This window comes from Mobula hypostoma, chromosome 9 (genome assembly GCF_963921235.1).
Source record: "Mobula hypostoma chromosome 9, sMobHyp1.1, whole genome shotgun sequence".
Classification (NCBI taxonomy): domain Eukaryota; kingdom Metazoa; phylum Chordata; class Chondrichthyes; order Myliobatiformes; family Myliobatidae; genus Mobula; species Mobula hypostoma.
Window position 1 is genome coordinate 99,830,431 of NC_086105.1, and position 24,989 is coordinate 99,855,419.

Sequence of the window (24,989 nt, forward strand, 5' to 3'; positions counted from 1 at the left end):
TGGGGGAGATCTTAAATAGGTTTTTTGCGTCTGTATTTACTAAGGAAACTGGCATGAAATCTATGGAATTAAGGGAAACAAGTAGTGAGATCATGGAAATTGTACAGATCGAAAAGGAGGAGGTCCTTGCCGTCTTGAGGAAAATTAAAGTGGATAAATCCCCGGGACCTGACAGGGTGTTCCCTCGGACCTTGAAGGAGACTAGTGTTGAAATTGCAGGGGCCCTGGCAGAAATATTTAAAATGTCGCTGTCTACAGGTGAGGTGCCGGAGGATTGGAGAGTGGCTCATGTTGTTCTGTTGTTTAAAAAAGGATCGAAAAGTAATCTGGGAAATTATAGGCCGGTAAGTTTAACGTTGGTAGTAGGTAAGTAATTGGAGGGAGTACTAAGAGACAGAATCTACAAGCATTTGGATAGACAGGGACTTATTAGGGAGAGTCAACATGGCTTTGTGTGTGGTAGGTCATGTTTGACCAATCTATTGGAGTTTTTCGAGGAGGTTACCAGGAAAGTGGATGAAGGGAAGGGAGTGGATATTGTCTACATGGACTTCAGTAAGGCCTTTGACAAGGTTCCACATGGGAGGTTAGTTAGGAAAATTCAGTCGCTAGGTATACATGGAGACATGGTAAATTGGATTAGACATTGGCTCAATGGAAGAAGCCAAAGAGTGGTAAGTAGAGAATTGCTTCTCCGAGTGGAGGCCTGTAACTGGTGGTGTGCCACAGGGATCAGTGCTGGGTCCATTGTTATTTGTCATCTATATCAATGATCTGGATGATAATGTGGTAAATTGGATCAGCAAATTTGCTGATGATACAAAGATTGGAGGTGTAGTAGACAGTGAGGAAGGTTTTCAGAGCCTGCAGAGGGACTTGGACCAGCTGGAAAAATGGGCTGAAAAATGGCAGATGGAGCTTAACACAGACAAGTGTGAGGTATTGCACGTTGGAAGGACAAACCAACGTAGAACATACAGGGTTAATGGTAAGGCACTGAGGAGTGCAGTGGAACAGAGGGATCTGGGAATACAGATACAAAATTCCCTAAAAGTAGCGTCATGGGTAGATAGGGTCGTAAAGAGAGCTTTTGGTACATTGGCCTTTATTAATCAAAGTATTGAGTATAAGAGCTGGAATGTTATGATGAGGTTGTATAAGGCATTGGTGAGGCCGAATCTGGAGTACTGTGTTCAGTTTTGGTCACCAACTTACAGGAAGGATATAAATAAGGTTGCAAGAGTGCAGAGCAGGTTTACAAGGATGCTGCCGGGACTTGAGAAACTCAGTTACAGAGAAAGGTTGAATAGGTTAGGACTTTATTCCGTGGACCGTAGAAGAATGAGGGGAGATTTGATAGAGGTATATAAAATTATGATGGGTATAGATAGAGTGAATGCAAGCAGGTTTTTTCCACTGAGGCAAGGGGAGAAAAAAAACCCAGAGGACATGGGTTAAGGGTGAGGGGGGAAAAGTTTAAAGGGAACATTAGGGGGGGGCTTCTTCACACAGAGTGGTGGGAGTATGGAATGAGCTGCCAGATGAGGTGGTAAATGCAGGTTCTTTTTTAACATTTAAGAATAAATTGGACAGATACATGGATGGGAGGTGTATGGAGGGATATGGTCCGTGTGCAGGTCAGTGGGACTAGGCAGAAAATGGTTCGGTACAGCCAAGAAGGGCCAAAAGGCCTGTTTCTGTGCTGTAGTTTCTATGGTTTCTATCACTCTGTTAGATGACACACCACCTTCCTGCACCAAGTAGAGTAACACAGTCCACACCAGGCAGCTACTTTTGCTCCTCTTTAATTAAGCCTCATACACACTAATTCAAACTCTGAAATTTAAAGCATTTTACAAGAATCACCTTCATTTTAAACAGATGCAAAAATCAAACAGAAAGATTAATGCAATATTGCCCTTTATCTCAAAGGAACTGGCTTTTCAAAAATAAGGAAGTCACTTGATAATTGTGAAAAGCAGGCATTTTAACCTGACAGTATATAGAGTCCTGCATTCAATTTTGGATGAAGTAGTTCTGGAGTGATGTACTGGCTTTGTAGATTTACCAAGCACCAGGATTTAAATAACTGTATCTTTCATCTTAAATTGGTTCGACTTGGTTTGCTTTTACTCCAGTTGAGACATCTGTGAGTGATGTGATCAAACTATCAGAGATGCTCGGTCATTAAAGGTGGCTACCTGTTCCTCAGTGGTCCAGGTAATGTTTTCCCTTCCCTCAAGTCAAAGCACTTCTTTTCCTCTTTTTAAACACTTGTCACCAATTCTGATAATGCATCTTTACAGAAATGTAAATACTGACTGTTTTCAAGTTGAAAAGGCCACTGTACTGCATTATCAAACAGTTATAAAAATATGGTCAGAGAAGGCATGAATTTCATGCAAACATACTTTTCATAGTTAACCTCCATGATAATATTTTCACCACACCAATCAAGTTGCAATGCTTTTCAAATCAAGAAAATAATGCCTGTTACAACTTGATCAATAGCCTGGAATGAGCTATGTTGGGCCCAATCTGAAATCTACTTGTGACCTTAAATCACAATATTAAAGAATGGTGACTATTTTTTATTCAGGTAAATGATACTGAATAGATGGACATGACTTAAATCTAGTAAACATCTCTTTTCCAACAGATTGCCACAGTATAAGTAAAGCCAAGGTGGTCACTTTACATACAGTCAGATGGATTGCTGCTGTGTCCACACGCATCATTAAGTAGCTGCTTTAAGATATGGCAGGTCAAAATTAATTTTCTGCTTATTTCTGTAACCTTAAGCCCTACACGTGTACTTGACTGAGAAGGTTCCGTAGGCCAACCTCTAGAACAGATGACAGCAATCAACTACACAAAAAAGAATTAAAGCACATATTAGACAATGAATAATTTTTTTTCTGCAGGATTAGAATCACATCATTATTCATTATGTGCCGTATCGTATGATGTGGGTCATCATGGTCTTTCCATGACCATGGAGAATGATTTTGGAAACGTTTTTCCAACGAAGAGGTTTGCCATTGCCTTCTTCTGGTTGGTGTCTTTATAAAACTGGTGACCCCAACCACTGTCAATACTCTCCAGAGATTGTCTGCCTGGCATCTGCAATCCCATAATCAGAGCTTGTAATATGACCATCTACCACCTGCTCCTATGGTTTCATGTGACCCTGATCTGTAGTGCTATACCTTGCCCAGCGGTGACCTGCAGGCTAGCAGAGGGTAGAAGCGCCTTATACTTCCTTTGGTATAGACATATCTCCACCCCACTACCCATACATTATGACAGGATAAGGAAAACAGGCATCCCTCTTCAAAGGACACTGATGAATCATCTGAATGGTTACAACAATGACATATACTTTATCACATTTTTTTTTAATTTACACATTTTTGAGCATAAATTTAAATTGTTAAACTGTAATATTAAGATTTAGATATACCCCTAGAATTTGAATAATGTAGCATAAGATTTCTTGAAGGGAAAAAAGCAGCTGAACTCCCAAAATAGCTCAGAAAATTTGATTTGATACTTCCATTTGTAACCTGTGACTATATTCTGTAATTTGCGCTTTTAGAAAGTAATCCTTGTATAGTTGTAAGCAATTAATTCACTAGGTAAAGAACTGTTTCTAAAAAAAATTATGACTAAATACTGGCTGAAAAGCCCAAAATATAAGTAAGCTTTCAGAATTAATTATGGCAAATTATACCACCAAACACAATAAGACTGGTGATAAATACCTTCCTTTTAAGCAATTATTAGTTTATTATTTTGTATTAATCAATATAGACACTAGACAACTCTTGGTGCCTTTCTTTGTGAAAAATAAGAATATCATTATGTTTTGCATGAGATTCCCTCAAATAATCCAGACTTTCAATTTCATCCATTTCATAAAAAGGTAGACTTAGATTATGTTAAAAATTAAAATTTACAGGAAAAATGTAGCATGGATAAAAGATTAGTTGACTGGCAGAAGCAGAAAGTGGACAAAAAGGGAGCCTTTTCTGATTGGCTGCCAGTGACTAGTGGTATTCTGTCGAGGAAAGTGTTAGGTCCACTTCTTTTCACATTGTATGTTAATGAATTGGATGAAGGAAATGATGGCTTTGGGACCAAAATTGTGAACAATATGAAGATAGGTGGAGGGACAGGTAGTGTTGAGGAAGCAGGGAGTCTACAGAAGGAGCTAGACTGGGAGAATGGGCAAAGAAGCGTTAAGTAGAATAAAGCGTAGGGAAGTATATGTTCATACAGTTTGGTAGAAGGAATAAAGGCATGAACTTCTTTCAAAACAGGAAGAAAATTTTTTAAAAATCAGAGATGCAAAGGGATTTGGGAGTCTTTGTGTAGAATTCTCTAAAGGTTAGCTTGCAGGCATGAATAATGGTGAAATAAGGGAGGGAAAAATGGATATTTATAGAACATCACTATATAAAGGCGATAGACAGACTGAATGATACAAGTACTACTACTGCTGCTGTCAGCTGAGAAGATGAAGGTGATAGCAGATTATCTGTCTGGAGATGCAAACAAAGAAATGAAGTGGAAGTGAAAGAAAAATGCTGAAACTATAGGATACAAAACTCTGAAGGGGCAAGCCACTGCAGATGCTGGGAATACAAAATGCTCAGCAAATTAGGCAGTGTCTGTGGAGGGAACAATCGTTAATACATCAGACTGATAATTTTGTTTAAATGCTTATTATCTGAAAGTGCAGAATTCAATGTCAAATCCTGATATTTTAGGTATTCCAGCATTTTCCTTTCATGGTTATCTTTTATCTTATACTTCATTTTTCTTTTTGTTCCTGTTTTTATTCAACTCTTTTTTACATCTCTGCCAGACATATCTACAGCTAATAATCAGTCACCATTCTGTCTCAGCAATCACCAATACTTGTACCATTCAGTCTCTCTTGGTCTCCATGCTATCACAAAACATCCAATGGATTAAGACACAGAAACCCTTTTGGGCTTCAAAGCGTTGAACATCCTGGAATGAAAATACAATACTGGAGTTGGAGACTAAGAGCAGAACTGTCTGGAAACAAAATAGTGGGAAACTTCAATTATACCTTCAAAAACTTGAAATGAACTGAATGCCAGCACATCCCTTTTGTATATTACCTCAGGAAAAGTCTGGCAACAAGACAGTATTCATTCAGAGACCAGCACATTTAGCAGCTGGAGTCACTAGCAAGAGCACTCTGAATAAAACAAAAATTTAAATTTTCCAATTATGATTATTTCCTTCAGAAGTTCCTTTCACTACAAAAATGCACGTGGCAGTATTGGAAGAACCAACAAAAGCACTTTTTTGGGTGTTGGTATCAACCCAAGTGGAAAAAAAAATCTGATATCTGTCCAACTATACCCTAGCAAACACAAGTCTTGCCCTGAATCCATAACATTTCTCATGGCTCAGCAACACAATGCTTATTTACCGATTAAGCAAGAGTGATAGGAAAGGAACTTACCTTACTGGCAATAACAACTGAACTCCCATAATCCACAATATAACTCTTTGGAAATCCTCTTGTTTGTCACCTGGCTGATGATGTGATGTTTCCCTGCTCCCCTTCCACTCAGGCAGGAATATTTTTGTTTTAAAATCAGTCTATTCACTCATGCTGTATAGCTAAACCTGCTGGTTGATTAGAATGAACAAGGGGTAATCCTCCCCAAAAACATCCTTGCGACTATACATGTACTCTACAGATAGGCTTCCCCAACATAAACCAAGTTCAGTGCAGAATAACAGCTGCTGTTGCACCTCCCATGCAAAGTGAAAAAACACTGCAATACTATTCCATGGAAGAGCATGCTGAAACTTGTAGATCATTATACCAAATATCATATTTATATTTTCTTTAGACATGAAGGAGTTGGGGTAGGTGTAGAGGAGGGGAAAAGAGCCCATTTGGCCCATTGGTCTGTCCAGCTCTCAGAACAATCCGATTAAGCCACTTCCCCCTCTGATCTCCAGTGTCACCTACAGAATTTTTCTGTCATATTTCATGCACAGCAACCTATTAGTATTTATTACATATGCAATCGCAAACAAACACTATATTGGAAAAAAATTTGTAACACAAGTAGAACAATGTAAGCTACATACGTCACATATTTACTGTGCCATTCAGCATGATCATCAATGCAATTTTAGTGCACTGTCCCCATTCTTTGAATACAGGTGTCCCCCGCTTTTCAAACATTCGCTTTACGAAACCTCACTGTTACGAAAGACCTACATTAGTTACCTGTTTTCGCTAACAGGTGTTTTCACTGTTACGAAAAAAAGGCAGCGCGTGAAAAAAAGCAGCGCGCCGCGTGCCCCGAGCAGCCGCTCTCCCACGTATTCAGAACGGCATTCTCGCCGGCACTGCTTAAACACGTGCCTGTGAGCAGCCGTTTGCAAGATGAGTTCTAAGGTATCAGAAAAGCCTAAAAGAACTCATAAGGGTGTTGCACTTAACGTAAAACTAGACATAATTAAGCGTTTTGATCGTGGTGAACGAAGTAAGGACAAAGTGAGTTTGGCTTGTGGAAGTTGACGAAGATGATGTTGAAGAGGTTTTGGCATCCCATGACCAAGAACTGATAGATGAAGAGCTGATGCAATTGGAAGAGGTAAGGATAACAATCAAAACCAAATGCAGTAGCGAAAGTGAAGTCGCCCAAGAACTGAACGTGAAGAAAGTGCGTGAAATTTTTGCTGCAATGATAAAGTACGACTTTAATTTTGAAAGGGTACGTCGGTTTAGGGCATATTTGTAAGATGGTTTGAGTGCTTACAAAGAACTGTATGATAGAAAAATGCACGAGGCTAAGCAGTCAAGCATACTGTCGTTTTTCAAGCCTTCCACATCAGCCACAGCAGACGACGAACCTCGACCTTCGCCATCGAGGCAGGCAGACATAGAAGAAGATGACCTGCCTGCCCTGATCGACGATGAGATGACACCCCCGTGTCCCACCAACCCAGTGGTCCCAACCCCTGGGCCGCGGACAGATACCGATTCACGTAGAATGCAGTGATAGCCGGGAGGCATCCAGCAAATCTTTAAGAAAAAAACCGAAATAAACAAGCTAATTAATTAGGTGCCGCCCGGCACCTAATTAACTAGCTTGTTTATTCCAGCTTTTTTCTTAAAGATGTGCTGGGTGCTCCCGGCCACCGCTGGACGACTGCATTCTTCGCAGATCAGTAGCGGTTCACTGCCCGGAGGGTGGGGGACACTGCACCACCCCAACCTCCGACGACTCAGCCTAACACACCATCATCAGTGTGCTCAGCACTGTCCCAATTCCGGTAAGTGATACTACACTGTACATACATTATTTCTACCTTATATAGGCTGTGTATTTTTATGTGTTATTTGGTATGATTTGCCAGCTTCATAGCTTAAAGGTTACTGGAGAGCCCTTGCGCCATGTTTCTGCCGAAAGCGCTTGCATCAGATTTTCGCTACGGAGAACAGTGCAGGCAGTCGTTGTAGAGAAGTATTTCTAATTTATACAGGCTGTGTATTTATCATATCATTCCTGCTACTATATGTTACTGTTATTTTAGGTTTTATGTGTTATTTGGCTTGATTTGGTAGGTTATTTTTGGGTCTGCGAACGCTCACAAATTTTTCCCATATAAATGGTAATTGCTTCTTCACTTTACGACATTCCGGCTTACGAACCATTTCATAGGAATGCTCTACCTTCGGATGGTGGGGGAAACCTGTACCTAAATATTCAAATATCTATCAATTAGTCATTAATCAGTAACTAGGCCTTCAAAGCCCTCTTACATGAAGAATTCCAAAGATCCACTATCTGGATGAAGGAATTTCTTCAGATCTATGTCCTGAATGACCCTTTGTGACAACCCAGCTATGAGAAACTATGTCTCTTTATACAGCGTTAAGTCGCATTAGAAACTTATATATGTCAATTAGAGCACTTTTCATTCTTCTAAACTCCAGTGTATCTCACCAGTCATCTTATGATTAACCTACCATTTCAGAAATAAACCTTGCTAGCCTATACTTGTTTTTAAAATGGCAAATTGTCACAGCGAGTACTGCATTGTCACAAGTTCAACATGCAGGGTTTCCTCTGAATGCTCTAGTTCACTCACAAAGACATATGGCCTGGTCAGTTAATTGTCCACTTCAAGTTGTCCCTTAGTACATAGGCAGTGTTAGAATATCTGGAGAGTTGGTGAGAACGTGAGGAAATATTTTTAAATGGATTAATAATAATAATGATAGAGGTTAATCGGTGGTGTAAATTTGGTGACTGAAAAATTTATTTCTCTATAGCAATATACCATTTATTTGCAGGGGAACAAGACAACTGTAATTTCAATGGGGCCTTAAATAGCTGCAGGAAGGTTGGGCATACTCTTCATTAACCAAGAGTTTATGATGAATGAGGATTAATTTATGTATTTGAAATTTATGCTCCATCAAGAAAACAGGTTGAAACCTGTAACTTAAGGAGAATTGTTAGTAAGTAAGTTGACGTGGCCAAGGTTACAAACTCAGCAAAAGGCTCATATCTAGTTACTTTGATGAACAAGGGTTGTCAGAGGTTACAGCAGGACATCGATAGCAGAACTGGGTTGTGAAGTGGCAGATGGACTTCAACCCAGACAAGTGTAAAGTGGTTCATTTTGGTAGGTCCAATTTGAAGTCAGAATATAATATGAATGGTAAGACTCTTGGCAGTGTGGAGGATCTGAGAAATCTTGGAGTCCATGTCCATAGGACACTCAAAACTGCTGCGCAGGTTCACAGTGTTGGCATTAATCAACTGTGGGATTGAGTTCAAGATCTGTGAGGTAATGCTACAGCTATACAAGACCTTGGTCAGACTCCACTTGGAAGACTGTGTTCAATTATGGTCACCTCACTACAGGAAGGATGTGGATACTATAGAGAGTGCAGAGGAGATTTACAAGGATGTTGCCTGGATTGGAGGGCGTACCTTATGAGAATAGGTTGAGTGTACTTGGCCTTTTCTCCTTGGAGTGACAGAGGATGAGAGGTGACCTGATAGAGCTGTATAAGATGATAATGGGCATTGATCGTGTGGATAGCCAGAGGCTTTTTCCCCAGGGCTGAAATGGCTAACATGAGGGGGCATAGTTTTAAGGTGCCTGGAAATGGATATCAAGGGGGTGTCAGGGGTAAGTTTTTTTTTTAAACACAGAGAGCTGTAGGTGCATGGAATGCACTATCAGCGGCAGTGGTGGAAACGGATACAATAGGGATTTTAAGAGCCTCTTAGATAGATATATAGATGTTAGAAAAAATAGAGGGCTATGCCGCAGGGAAATCCTAGACCAGGGGTCCCCAACCTTTTTTGCACCGCGGACTGGTTTAATATTGACAATAGTCTTGCGGACCGGTGCCGGGGGTGGGGGGGGTGTTCAAGTAGGGTTAAACTCACCTCAACATGTCTTTTACAGTTAGGGCTGCCAATTTTGTCACTCCCAAATAAGGGACAAAAGTAGCAGTCAAATACGGGACACTTTACCCCAGGGAAGACTACTATGACCATGAAGCCTTGCGCAGGCATGTGTCATGCGCATGTGATGTGCGCATGCGCGTACGTGCCAAATTTTCCCCCCACAAGTCGGTTTTGTCTTTATCTTCCCAACTATACTGTACATACATTATTTCTACTTTATATAGACTGTGTATTTATCATATCATTCCTGCTTTTACTATATGTTAATATTACTTATTTTCGGCTTTATGTGTTATTTGGTAGGTTTTTTTTTGGGCCTGGGAACACTCAAAAATTTTTCCCATATAAATTAATGGTAATTGCTTTTTCGCTTCACGCCATTTCAGCACAAAAGGTTTCATAGGAACGCTGCACCTTAGCGGGGGAAATACGGGACAAACCAATTTAGCCCAATATATGGGATGTCCCGACAAATACGGGACAGTTGGCAACCCTATGTTCAAGTTCAACAATGCGTGACAGGGAATGAGGAAAGGTGCAGCTGACTCATATCGTTTCCTCACGGCCTGGTAGCGCATGCTCTGCAGCCCGGTGGTTGGGGACCGCTGTCCTAGACAGTCTCCAGAGTAGATTACATGGTTGGCACAACATTGTGGGCCGAAGGGCCTGTAATGTGCTGTAAATTCCTATATTCTATGTTCTCAGCAGGATCCGTGCAAATTGATGTTGAAATGTTAATATTCTTAAAATCGTAAAAAAAAAATCAAGAGGCCAAATATTCACATCACTAGACAGGTATATGGAGACTACTAGACAGGCATATGGAGGAATTTAATGTGGGGGGTTATATGGGAGGCAGGATTTGAGGGTCGGTACAACATTGTGGGCCGAAGGGCCTGTAATGTGCTCTACTATTCTATGTTCTATGTTCTAATTTCAGTTTTGTTGCACTGTTACAAGACAAAAATATGGAGGATAAATAACATAGCAATTACAAGTTTGGAATGAATGTGAAAGGCTACAAATAACTGGTTAGGTTTAAAGTTGCTTTTTTAATAGAAAAATCATGGCTAGCTATCTGAAAACTCCATCAGAATGAACAAGAACAGAGTGCTACAATAGATCGCAACTTTATTTAAGTAAACTCAAATTTGTAACTAGAGGTTCAATACAACAGATGTAAAAAGTAATTTTTCTGGCTGCAAAGGGCATTCAGCCTTCTTACAGCCAAAAGAAATGTAATCACTGTTGTAATATTGGAATCACAACAGTTAACTTCTACACAGCAACTTTTCAGGAACAGCTACATGATAAAACATATTAACTGGTTTAGTAATGTTGATGGTGGTTACATTTCTTTGGGTTGTAAGCACTTTAAATCACCCCAAAATGAAAATGGATATTATAAGCTATCATATGAAAGCTGTATTTAAACTTTACAATGTTATATATTGCAACCAGAGGTTAGGCTGAATAGACCATTACCTTTCTCCCAAAGAATTTCATATGTGTATTTGCTAACAAAATTAATGACAACTACTTTGACTTTGGCAATTACAAAATTGTACAGTTAACTCACAGCTGGGCCATGCTCAAATCTCACCTCTCATTGACTGGCCTGATTTTCTTTCCCCATTCTTGAATGCTCAGGAGTTCTTTATTTTGTAGACTACCATCCTGATTGAAATCAAACAAGAGTTACATTTAGACCTACACATTTATGATTTGCAACCAAAAAGGATATGAGGACTGAACACAACATCCCACAGATGAACCAGTTGCTTTTTGTTCTGCTCACCCACCTCAAAAAGTTGCTCAGTCTGCTGAGTTCCTCTACAAACCATTTGTAACTCCAGACTCCAGCATCTGCAATTGCTAAAGTAACTGTCATCGCCGATAATAACTAACACAAATAACTGAGCCCAAAACATACACACTCTAACGACTCAACCATTTTTAATTTTATTAGTGCACAAGGAGAACGCATGGGTCCATGTCATAGACAGGGTGTTAAAACTGCAGAGGCTTCACTTGCTTGGCTTAAGTGCACACTGCTGGTCAACCCAGTCATCTCGTCTGTAGTAAGCAGCAGTGTCTCTGGCAGTCTCACCTCAACTGCCCAAGGTTGTTTTCCTTACCATGACTTCCACACAGTCTCATATCTCCTCTTTATTTTATAGTTTGAGATCAATTGAGGCCTGATTATAGAAAACTGTATTACATTACCTTGAACATGGATCATTATAAGGTTATTTAACTGTAGTGTTTAAGTTGATTGAAACACAAATAGAATACACATAGAAAAAAGGTGGAAGAAGACTGTTTCAAAGAGGCAACACTGAATGTGAATGATTAGATTAGAGGGCAAGAGACTTTGCAAAGCTGTGTAATTCATTTCAGAATTATTAACTCAGCAAGAAACTATGAAATCAATAAATTGATTGCATAGATGAATGGAGACAGAGGCCAAAAAGTTATGGGAACTGAGTTGACAAATATATTAACCGTTCACCCACAAAAGATTAAACAGACTAGTTGGACTGACTGGTCTATGGTATTGGGATAGATCTGCTGGAACCCAGCCTGCCATCCAGGATCAATACTGATGGTCCCACCCATCTACAAACACTTGTGCATTTATAGAGGCTACTCTCACTATCAGGCAGTGACTTCTAGCCTGCAACTAGGTCCTGGGCAGCTCAATAGAGATAGTATCAAATTGCCCAAACAGAAGGCAAAACTGGTGATGGAGCTTTGGCCCTGCAAAATTTTGAACCAAAGTAAACAGCTCTGACTTCAAGAGCCATTACTTACATCAAATTTTAATAAATATTTAGTTTAACAAGAATGTTTATTAAAATACTTACAAACATTTAGAAATAAAGGAATTACAAATAATAACTTCTCCATCCATACAAATAGGCTCTCCAGTTCTACACCAGGTCTGACCTAACACAGAAGGGAACAGGCAATTTCCCAAAGTAATATTGGGTAATGTTACCAAAATAAGGTTCTACCAATGAGCTCTATATGGTCAAGTGTTAGAGCACAGTGAGAGATGCTGTAATGTTTATCCTTTAACAAGTCTTGAACTTCCAATGGGTCCCATTATAAATTTACTTCCACTGTGATGGTTGAACTTCAGGGGCTCCCTTTGGAACTGCCAGCCACAGTAAGAAAGATTCGGTTTTAATTATATTTCATTACACAGAGCTAGGAAAGATTTTAATAATCCATGTCCCTACTCAAACCTAAGGTTACAGTTGTGGAATATTAACACTACCACTGTCTTATTTCAAGCACAAATGCCAAATTTAAAAAAAAACTGTGAAGAATTTGAAAAATACTTTGAATTTATTCTTATTCTAGGTATAACAGGGCCGATACACAAAATCAATACACATATACGGTAATGGACTGAAAATCATGCAAGTTAACCAAGGCTTTGGTAAAGACAAAACTGAACAGGATATATAGGTTATGTACAATGTGGAGATTAGGAACAGTGGACGTGGGACAAAATAATGTTTTGATGGTAATAAAAAGGAGCTCAGCAAAAGGTTGTAAAACATTTGGTTTGGCATAAATCATGAATATCGAGAGGAGTTCCTTGGATTACAGATGACCTGACTAATGGAAAACCAACTTTTAACAACATATTGTTATTAATAATAACTTGAAAATTTGCTTTATACTATTTCGTAATGTTCACTAATGATAAGATACAGTATATATTCTGTTAGTTAATTATAGGTAGTGTGAGGGTGATTATTCAATTAAACAAAATTATAGCAAGTGTACATAAAGCAATACAACATGGTCTTCTGTAGAAAACCACATTTCTGATCTGAGGAGAAAATCAGTTTAACAGTTCTCCAGAAAGAAACTGTTATGTAAAATGAAGATTTTTATATTTTACAAAGAAAAAGGACCCTTGACCCAGTTAGTCCATGACATTTTAGCTTCATTAAACCACCTTTCTTTCCTCACAAAATATATCAACATAATTCCCTATCACCTTCATCTGCCCCTTATATTTTGCTTTAACCACTCCATCTGTTCACAAGATCATTCACATCATTCTTTGGGTAGTTCCTTCTGAATTGAATTTCTTGGGGACCATCTTATTTTGATCTTATTTTCACTATTTTATAGACCTTTATTAGGTCATATCAATGAAAAATAGAGTTTTCACATTTCTGCCATCATACTTGCAAACTCACATTGCACCTTTTCCATTTTCTCCATGTCCCTTTTAATATTACAGCACTTCAGAACTGCATGAGTACTTCAGCATGGACTAAACAAGATTGAATTCACCATCTGCTCTATTTCAAACAAAGTGGATCCTGGTTAATTTGGCCACCAGTTAATCAGGGTAGCCACTTATTTGGGACAACCTTTAAAGTACAAAAATTAAGAAAATAACCCGGATCCACTTCATTTATTCGAGACACTATGCTGCTTAATTGGGACAAAAGACTGCGGCCAAACAGTCTCTAACTAGCATTAGTAGTCCACGTGTGGTCACTAGACACTGCACCATGCTTAGGGGAACAGTTTTAAAATATTGACAGTTGAGTGTGTTTGCATTCACAAGGCAGTGATTCTTGTTACTGATAGTCTGCAAGAAATAAGCAGTAAGACAATTCAGAACTGTTTTGCACACTGCTGTTTCAAGCATTCAGGCTTGGAGATGCCAGAAATAGCCAGCAGTGAAAATGAAGATTTCACTACTTGAATTCTTCCAAACTTGTTGAAAAGTATCAACAATCATCTTGAATGTTACAATGAAATTGATAGTCCATTATCTGCACTGATTTTGTTCATTTATAGTCATTCAAAAGAACATGGTGGCATACACTGGATGAATTCCTCTGTCAATAACTATTAGGAATTAATACACTCAGACTCCGCATAATGTTACCCCACATAGCGCTGATTCGTTACCACACGATTATTCAATTCTTTATTGAATTTTTTTAAATGACAAAAATTCATTCTAAATAACCCTTAAAACTTCAAGAACGCCCGCCATTACAGTTAATATTCAATCGGTCAATGAGAGCACTTTACTTACGCTCAGCAAATCACGTATTAGTTCATGCTTTGCCTCCCCCACGTGTAAATGTTCTTACTCCCTTGCCCAACTTATTCACCCATAACGTCTGGAAAATGGCCTGCAACTTCCAATGAGTGCAGTACATCTAAAGAGTTTCGAAAATCGGTAGAGCAACACATCCTGGGTGAATCTGAGGACATGGATAGAGAAGAGGAAACACAAGCAAGAAACCTCACCACAAAATTCCTCAGCACTAACATCACCACAATCACACAAATCATGGACCAGTTCATCGTTAACGACCCTGACTGGAAGCGAAGCAAAAGGCAAAGAGAGCTATTATCAACATGATTTCTTGCTATCAAGAACTGTTTCTTCCTCTAAGATGTAACCACCACATGTCTCTCCGTTGCTGCTGCGATGTGTTGCAGCAGCACTGATGTACAGGTTAGGCCCATTTGAGTTATTGTTCCTCCATGAATTACTGTGTATACATAAAATAATATTCTCAGGTTTGGTATTTTAAAATCAGACACACATCCATTTACATCACGTTATAATGACCCTGCATAGCGCTGATTTACATAGTATTCCACCTCCGCGGAACATATCCTCAGCATTAAGCGGGGTCTGAGTGTGCATAGTTTCATAGTACTCTAGTAGATAATTGTCATTCAGTTAAACAGTATTTTGTCTTTTTTATATCTTTTTAACTATTTCTATGAAACTTCAGCTATTTGGGGCAACTGCTTAATTGGGCAAAATGTACTGGTCTTGATGTGCCCCAATTAATTGGAATCCATTGTATATCCCTCTAGAATTAAACCCCAGTACTTTGCTTAAGGGGAATCAATTTGAAGTATCAAGATAAAATCTTTCAAAACCACTGGAAATCATTCCATAAGGTAACAAAACTCATAGCTAAAAGAGCTGAAAGAATAACAGGATTTGGGAACAACATGGGTGAATTGCAAAATTGTACATAAAATCTATAAAACAACAAGGTATGGGAGAGGGAACTTAATGAGGCAAATTATGTAGTAGAGATGGGAGGTCAAATACTTTGAAGCAACAGCCCATCCCCATCAATAATACACCTAATACACTGTGGAATTCCAGGTAAAATCCGTCAAGATCAGTCAGGACATTACAGCATATTAGGCCATTTAGCCTCTTGTACCATTCCAACTTCATGCAGAGCAACTGAACCATTCTCATTTTCCCACTATTATCACAGCCCTGAAAGTATTTACACTATCCTCCCCTTCCCCCTCTCTCCAATTTGGTATCAGAGACAATTTTAGAAATGCGTTTTTTAAACCACAGTCAAAACCATGAACACAAATTCTGAACAACAGTGCTCCCAGCATCGATTCTCATGGTACACTAACTACTTACAGTATTTTCCACTGGCCTGAACTCTCACCTGTTTCCTGACCCAAAATAAAGTAACAGTTTTCTGGGGTACCTTTTGAAAATACAGATTAAATACATCTATTGGATTATCACCGTTTCCAACTACATTTTCAGTAATTTAATGTTATGAGCAAAATCTTTTCTTTTGAAGTCAAAACCAACTGTTGTTATATTTGCACAGCTAATTTCTATGAAGATTTGTTTCTTGCTCTTTCCCCAGCTATTTGGTTTACAGAATAACCCCAGCAGGAATTTACACTATTTCTGCTTCTATTTCTAACAAAATGGACATCACCTTTCCAAAAATACATCTCCCTGTCAGTTTTGTTGTCTTAACTTAAATGCTTCATCTTTTCTGAGCACTCTGAATCCAAAAAGATTATGTATTACAGTCCTTACCATACTTCAACTACATTTCTGTTCTTGCCACCACAATATTCCCACATGGTTATTTGGACTGATGTTCATCTTATTCACTTTGTTCATTTATGTACATACAATCTAAAAATAAACTTGCCTTTGTATTTCTCATGCTATTTCTTGACCACATCTCATTTCTAATGTGATCCAATATTCACTCCTTTATGTGCCTCTTGCATGTTTCTCTGCTTAAATGCTAAAAACTGATCCTCCTGTGAATTTAGTTTAAATCCAAATGTTTCTTTCAACAGAAATTGACAACTTTTTAAAAAATACTAAATTTCACAAAATATACACAATGTCCAGAAAACAATGCTCCAGCTGGACTAATATATTTTGTTTACAGGTTAGAACAAAAGTTACCTCACTGCCTACAAATATAGCAAAAAAATGAATCACAAGAACTTCAGACCAACATACAAATGGAATCCACAATACTGCCTTCACAAACAACCACTTGTGAATCAAAATTCACAATCAAATTTTGATTACACTTAGATCAATATTAATTTTCAATTTTGTCCACTGCACTAATTTAAAAATAAAGATAGCAAGCAACAATTTTTAAAAACTCTCATAAAATATCTTGCAAACAAGCAATTTATTTGTAGTTTCTGAGAATCCCAACCAGTTAGTTGTAAGCATGCACCTTTATTCAACTTTTCATGATTTTAAAGCGATGCTTTCCAACATTTCCTCTAATTTTATGACTTTACATTTAATTACATAAACTATCATTAAAAATTAATTGTACATATAACCACAAAGATTTTAATTTACATATTTTAAAATAAGTGTCTTTTTCTAATTGCAAGTAGATGAGGGGAAATAAACCATACAGCTATATAGCAATGTTGTTTAAATATATTTAATTGGCCATGATGTAATTTGGGACAATAAGTCATGAAACTATTTAAATAGCTATCTTCCACCTTTTACATTGCCAGAAAATGCCATCCCAGTAAGACTTTGAAGCACAGAGAAATACATTTCATAACAAGAAGCATTTTCAATTTGTTTACAGAGTTATGTTTGATAATGTAACCTGTAATAAACTGCAGAGCTGTTCAATGTTATGACGACAGGAAATGCCACTTCAACTTAATATGAAAAGTTCATATAAAGTTTCAACTTTAAAAATCTACTTCAAAATACATTAATGAATTAATGCAATACATTTTTTTCTCAAAATTGAAAAATTAGGAAACTATACACAATTCAACATTGCAACTGATACAGAATTACTTTTTGACAGTGTGCATCTATAGATGTGGATGTGGTATCATGAAAACAAAACAAGCAAAAAAAAATGACAAGTATAAATAAAATCACATATGTAGTCACAGGAAACAACTGGAAAATCTCCAAGCCCATGTGGCCTAGCTTCATTAATTTTCAAACACGCATTGCTTTCAAGTGCCCTGACTAAAATTTACAAAATGAAGATTAAGCAAATTGTATTGCTAGAATATATCTAAATGATTGCCACAGCTCACACCGTAAAAGTTTGTTACTTCACCACCCTCTATCCCTAGAAAAAGACCTCTATCAATATACTGAAGTAAATTCGGAAGCAGTACTTTAGTTAATCTAATAAGCAAATAAAATGTTTGTTTTAAAATGAAATAAACCATGCAAACAGAATTTCGCTTTTCCAAGTTACGGAATCTTGGACAACTTCACAATCCTGAGGCAGAAAAACCCAGCCTACCACAGATCAACACGGGGGACAAGGGTCGTCACAATGGAAAACTGCAGACCTGAATCAACAACCCGCCATCGAGTAACATTCCATTCACCAGCCCCGAACCCCAAGTCCGTGGCAACAGTGAAACTCCTGAGGGGGCGGGCCCAGGCGCGTCCCTCTGGCTATTTCCTCGAACACACCTCCCACGGCCCGAGTACCAAACAGTGTCCTATTCACTCACTCGTCTCCGTCCGGGCAGATCCCTGTCGTCTCATCGTATTTCGTGCAATAGACGTCTGGGCTGTAGTTGAAGGTACCGTCCCGCCTCCTGATGGGCCTCCGCCGTCTCTGGTTCAGGAAATGCCAGTGGAAGCAGGTGAAGGGCCTGTGTTGGGCGCACTTGTGCTGCAAGAAGAGCGGGCATTGCTCCGTGCGGAACTCTTTAAGGTACCTGCAAAATAAAACGCGAAGGTTAGAGACTGACTTGCACAAGAGGAGCCGAGGGATGTATCTAACCGAGGTTGGGGGCGGGGGTAGGGGGGGGGACAGAGAATGGGCCTGCGGACAGGGGGGCCGAGGCCTGGGCCTGGCGGGCGGGGGAGGGTCGCTACTCCGAGACTAAATTAGCTAGCGTGAAGAGATTTGTTGGATAGCTTTCCTGCCGCTGCGTTTTTCGCTTCTAGCTGGTTGCAGCGTGCTCCGTGCGCGCTTGCGGCGCTGCGGCGGCGGGTGGGCTCGGTACCTACGTGTAATGAGACGGTTTCTCGGTCTGAGGAGAAGCGCTCGGCGCAGCTTTCGAAACCGACGGCATTTTTAGTCAAAACAATGAAATGCGCGTGCGCGGCGCAAAGCGCGCCGGGTAATTGGCGGGACGGTTCAAACGCTGGCCAGGGACACGTGGCCAAAATCGGGGGCGAGTCCAGCCGGAGCGCGAGCGGTGGGGTCGGCGGGGCGGGGACCGGCGCGAGAGGGGCGGGGCGGGTGGGGTGGGGTGGGGTGGGCGGGGCGGGGACCGGGGTGAGAGGAGAGGGGCGGGGACCGGCGCGAGAGGGGTGGGGTAGGGTGGGCGGGGACCGGCGCGAGTGGGGTAGGGTGGGCGGGGACCGGCGCGAGATGGGTGGGGACCGGCGTGGGTGGTGGGCCACTACCGTACCTGAAGAAAATCACCTCAGTGGTAAATACATTCGAGAAAGTCCGTCTCTGGTGACCGGCACTTTATGAGAGAGATTTCAAAATAGTATACAGAAACCACTGTCAATTAGTAAGTCAAAAATATTATCTCTTTCCTTTTTTTTAAATGCCTGCTATGTTGTTTATAATCAAATCGTCGCTGGAAAATGTAAAAATGTAGGATTCCGCTGAGGGAAATGGTCAGTGTTAGAACTTTTTATTCGTCAGCATTTCGCTAAATCTTGGTAGTTGCAAAATTGTCAATGGAGGCGTTGTGATTTTCTCAGATCGCGAAGGGTATTGTAGAAATGTCCAAATAATTGGCTAAAGTATTCTGTTGATTATAGTTACTTGCTGAACAGATATGACTGGTGAAAGTGTTTTCTCTAACTATACACATTTGAACTCCAGTCTACAGCTTGGTCTTGTGTAGAGATAATAATTTGAAGGGAAAATTGGAAATATAATCTAGAATCCCCGTCGATATAAATTACAACCCTGGATAACACGTGGAGATTCTATTGTGTTTGTGGTGACTCAACAGGCTGAGTCAGATTGTCAGCGAGTAGCTGAATGTTTTCATCCTGTAAAGGACTTGTTTGTCTTAGTCGAGCGGCGCTGAGGTTTTCGATATTCGTTTGAACGACTAATATTTTAAAATGTAAAGAGGCGATATCCATAACAGCTGGGTCACTCGGGCCCGAGAGTGTCAGCAACAGGAAATCTACTGTACCTTAATCTCTGATTCAAAATTGAAAGTGTGTAGTCAACAGAAAATACGGTCCAGTCTCTGTTGGGAGGAACTACGGTGCAGCGGTCAGCGCCACAGCCTCAGTGTTTCGGTCAGTCTGCACTCGGGTCCTAACCTCAGGTCTTCTTTATACGAAGTTTTCATGTTTTGTCCGGGACCTGTGTGAAGTCCCTTCTTTTCCGTCGCCTTCCAAAAACGGTGGGTCAATTTGCAACTGTACGTTGTAAGTTATCCCTTGGTGTCGGTAAATGGTAATGTTGAGGGGAACTCGGCAGGTCGAGCAACGCTTGTGGGAGGGAATGAATTAGCGACGTTTCGGGTCGAAACACTGCGTCAGAGGAAGTAAAGGAATTAGAACGGAGTATACATGTGTGTGCGAGATAATAAGTTGCACGACTACAGAGAGTTAAAGAGGAGTATTGGACTCTGGGGAGCCGGCATTGTAGTACAGTTAATTGGCCAATGCCGGTTATGACAGACAAAGGGGGTGTTGTTGTAGTTTAGCAGATTGACCTCAGTCTTGCTGAGGCCAGCCGGCAACTCTCATACCTCCTCTTACTTGCCCCTTGAAGAGGACCCCACTCGGTACAAGCGGAAAATTGTCTCGGACACCATCACCAACCTCATCAACTCTGGAGAACTCCCATCCACAGCCACCAAACTCATAGTCCCCTTACCCCACACTGCTCGTTTCTACCTCCTATCCAAAATCCAGAAACCTGTCTGGATAGACCAATTGTTTCTACCTGCTCCTGTCCCGCTGAACTCTCGTCTCCGCTGTGATGTTCGCTCCCAAGAAGTTAAAGATGAAGACCCTTTCCACTGCTTCACCGTTTAAGAGCAGTGGAGTTTGTTCATATTTTCTTGATTTCCCGATGTCGATAATCATTTTTTTTCATATTGAGTGAAAGATTCTGGTTATTGCATCATTGACTACAGCTCTGCCTTTAACATCATCATTTAAAATAAACTGATTCCTAAGCTCCGGAACCTGGGCCTTAGCGCTCAGATCTGCAGCTGGATCTTCAACTTCCTCACAGACAGGACCCAGGCTGTAAAAATAGGGGACAAGCTCTCTTCTACAATCACTCTGAGCGCCGGTAACCCCCAAGGCTGTGTACTCAGCCCCCTGCTATCCTCACTGTACACCCATGATTGTGTAGCCAAGTTTCCATCAAACTCAATATATAAGTTTGCTGATGACCCAACAATTGTAGGCTGTATCTAGGGTAATGATGAGTTTGAGTACAGAGAGGAAATTAAGAACCTGGTGGCATGGTGCGAAGACAATAACCTATCCCTCAACGTCAGCAAGATGAAGGAATTGGTTGTTGACTTCAGAAGGAGTAATGGACCGCATGACCCAATTTACATCGGTGATGCGCAAGTGGAACAGGTCAAAAGCTTTAAGTTCCTTGGACACGACCCACCCATCCAACAGACTTTTCGTCCCTCTTCCCTCTGGAAGAAGGTTCAGGAGCTTGAAGACTCGTACATCCAGATTTGGGAACAGCTTCTTTCCAACTGTGATAAGACTGCTGAACAGATCCTGACCCGGATCTGGGCCGTATCCTCCAAATATCCGGACCTGCCTCTCGGTTTTTTTGCACTACCTTACTTCCCATTTTTCTATTTTCTATTTATGATTTATAATTTAAATGTTTAATATTTACTAATTTTAACTATTTGTAATATTTTAAATATTTAATATTTGTAATCCAGGGAGTGGGAAGCACAGAATCAAATATCGCCGTGATGATTGTTCGTTCCAGTACCAACTGTTTGGCGACAATAAGGTATAAAGCATAAAAGTATAAAAAGTATTCTGACAGTTTCTGCACCTCCCCTCTATGCTGTTTCCTTGTTATTAGTAATTAATCCAATCACTGTGGTGTCCTTTGCAAACTTGATGATGGAGTTGGTGGAATCCCCCACAGTCATAGGTGAAAAGCGAGTAAAGAAGTGCGCTCAGTACATGTCCCTCCTGTGCATGGGAGTTCAGGGTCAGGGAGGCTGATGTGTACTTGCCCAGTCTGACTGTCTGGGTGCAGTTGATAAGAAGGTCCAGAATCCTGTTGCAGATTGATGTTTTGAGTCCCAGATTGATTAGATTAGATTAGATTCCACTTTATTGTCATTGTGCCGAGTACAGATACGAAGCCAATGAAATGCATTTAGCATCTGACCAGAAATGCAAAGAATAGTGTTATTTACAAAATAACTGCGAATTTTAAAAAAAAGTGCTACAGCACACAAATATAGAAGTACTGAGACAGTACAATATGGATGCAATACTGCTTAGCGCTGTGATGAGAGGTTCAGCAGTGTCACAGCCCCGGAAGAAGCTCTTCCTGTGCCTGCTGGTGTGGGAACGGAGGCTCCTGTAGCGCCTACTGGAAGGGAGGAGAGTAAAAAGTCCATGGTTAGAGTGAGATGCATCCCTGATAATGCTTTTCACCCTGCCTAGGCAGCGTTTATGGTATATGTTCTCAATGGTGTACTTTACTGGCCAACTTGCTGGGAAATATGGTGTCGAAGGTAGAGTCGAAGTCAATAAAAAAAAAGTATTCTGACATGGTTGTCCTTCTGCTCCAGGTATTCCAGTATGCCATGGAGAGTGATGGAGATGGCATCTTTGGTTGATCTGTTTTGCCTTGTAGTTGAACCGGTGCTGAGGTTAGTAACAACTACTACTACTAATATGTTGACTGAGGCCTAGGGGGCCATCATCGGGCACGATAACAGACTCTCCACTTCTCCCTCTCCCTCATCAGTGTGTTCAGTTCATCTACATTAGCCACGCTGCTGTCTTCTAGGGGCGTGTTGACCACAGTCTTGGGAGGGCGCCCAGGGTTCATCCTCCCGTGCTTGAGCTCCCATATGATGACTAGGCTGGCAGGTAGCTCTGGGTGGCATAGACCGTGCCCTGCTAGTTGCAGTCTTCTCGCCTCGATTTTAGTAGTGAGCACTGGTAGGTTTTCATAGAGCTCGACATTCCTCATATGTTGTTGCCAACACACGTCAAGAGCCATCCAGAGCATTCCTGTATAGCAACCATTAGAGACTTTCACATAGTCTTGGTGAGTGTCCACGTCTCGCATCCGTACATGAGAATGGACTCTATGACTGCTATGAAAATTCTCTTTTTAAGCCCTCTGGTCAGGTTCGACTTCCAGATTTCCTTCATGTCGTTCATAGCCCTCCACGCCAGCGCCTTCCGTATCTTTATGTCCTTCTCCGAACTCATCATTCTTTATGGTCTTGATAGTACCTTCATCGCAGTTAAACGCCATGTACTCTGTCTTTGTAGCGTTTATATGAAGTCCAACTTTATTGCACTCAATTTCCACTTTTGTCAGTAGCTGCTGTGCTTCCTCCATCTGGTCAGAGAGCAGGACTATGTCATCTGCAAAACTGAGATCTGTGAGCGTAACTGACAGGGGTTAGTAATGCCATTATGTAAAAATTTAGAGCTGCAGAAACACCAGCAAAAACTCCAAAAGACCTCATCCCTGGGAGAGGAAGGAGCTTTGAAAGGAGGGTTACACCTAATGACAACTTGAAAGGCTGGCCCAGGACTGAGGACTCTAACGAGTTGCTGTCAGTGGCCTGTGCCCAAGTAGGAATGATTGGCTTAAGTAAGTAAAGGAAGCACCCATTCTCTACTGTTTGACTTACAGCCTTGTCTACAGCCATTGTTAGCTGATTTATTTTAGCCTAATTCAAGTAAAGCCCATCAAGCCCTCCAAACTTGGCATCATCCTTGTGAATCTGTTTTGCACTCTCTTAAGTAGTGATCAGAAATGCTTACAATACTTCAAGTGTTACCTAATGGAAGTTTGGAATAACTATAACATTCAGAAAATAATTTTATTGCTTCCTATTACACCTGATTGAGGGTCACATTGTGTTTCTTAATGGTCCTGCTGCCGTTCCCTTTTGCCTTAAACTATCAACCAAATCACAACCTTCCATTTTGCCATTTCCTCCTTTCCACACTTTCTCTGAATCTTAACAACTGTTTTTATCTTTGACCTTATCTAATTTGGATTCATTGAGTTAAAGGATTATTTTGCCTACAGTTTGGAAGAGAATATCACATCTGAATTCCCTTCATAGATTTGTGCATTTCTGACTTCTACACTTGCACATTGCAAAACAGGTTGGGAATTCAGATTCTTGGACTTGTGACCTTCCAGTCTGCTATCAGAGAGTAGAGGATAATCAAATCGATCAGGGGCTGTGGATGCAATTAGTATCTGGCCCCCTAGCTTAATGTCAGACATGGCTGGCTTTTTTTTTGGCGTTTTGTAAAATAAAACCATCAAAGGCAAAAACAGTTTTTATTGCCCAATGGTAACAGCCACCAAGGAGTCACTTCCTTGGATCACTGCAGCCATTTTGGTAAAGGTGATTTGGAGCAGAGATTTCAAGAGCAAGACCCAGCAGTGATGAAGGAACAGTAATGTATTTCCGAGTTGGGATCACGTCTTGCTGGAGAACCTGCAGATGTGATGGTCCCAGCACCTACTGTTCTTGTCCTTATTGGCAGTTGGGTTTACAGGTTTTGGAGATACTGAGGAATTACCTAGGAGAGTAACTGCAGCGCATTTTATAGATGGCACACACCTCAATGCATTATTAGTAATACAAATGAATATTGAAAGAACAGGGTGATATGCAGGCAGCTTTGTTCTAGATGAATTGAGCTCCCTGAGAATTGTTGGATCTGAACTCGTGCAGGCAAGTATAGAATATTTCATCACACTTTTGATTTGTGCCTTGTAAACGGTGCAAGGACGTTGGATAGTCATGAAGTGAGTATCCTCTTCAGATCACCTCTTGGTGAATATTACTTGCCACTTAACAGTCAAATTAATTTTGCAGTGTTTATGTGACTTGGCCCAGTTAAGCTCTTGGCCAGTGGTGACTCCAGGATATTAATAGTACGGACTTGGAATAAGAATGCAGCCATATGTAAATGATATG

The 24,989-nt window shown here is 40.5% G+C and overlaps 1 protein-coding gene across 3 annotated transcripts in view; it reads right to left on the reverse strand.

Moving 5' to 3' along the window:
• unkl (unk like zinc finger) overlaps positions 1–18,961 on the reverse strand; it is a 152,846-nt gene extending 133,885 nt beyond the window's left edge. For 2 of the 3 annotated variants that reach the window (XM_063058762.1, XM_063058761.1), the window contains exons 1-2: positions 18,826–18,961; positions 18,321–18,530 (exon numbers count right to left, since the gene is read on the reverse strand). In XM_063058762.1, the coding sequence (XP_062914832.1) occupies positions 18,321–18,530; positions 18,826–18,890 (275 nt within the window). In that variant the 5' untranslated portion in view covers positions 18,891–18,961. Of the gene's footprint in view, positions 1–18,152; positions 18,268–18,320; positions 18,531–18,825 lie in introns of those variants that run through there. The other variant, XM_063058763.1, reaches the window with a different exon arrangement.
• Between the last annotated feature and the right edge of the window lie 6,028 nt (positions 18,962–24,989).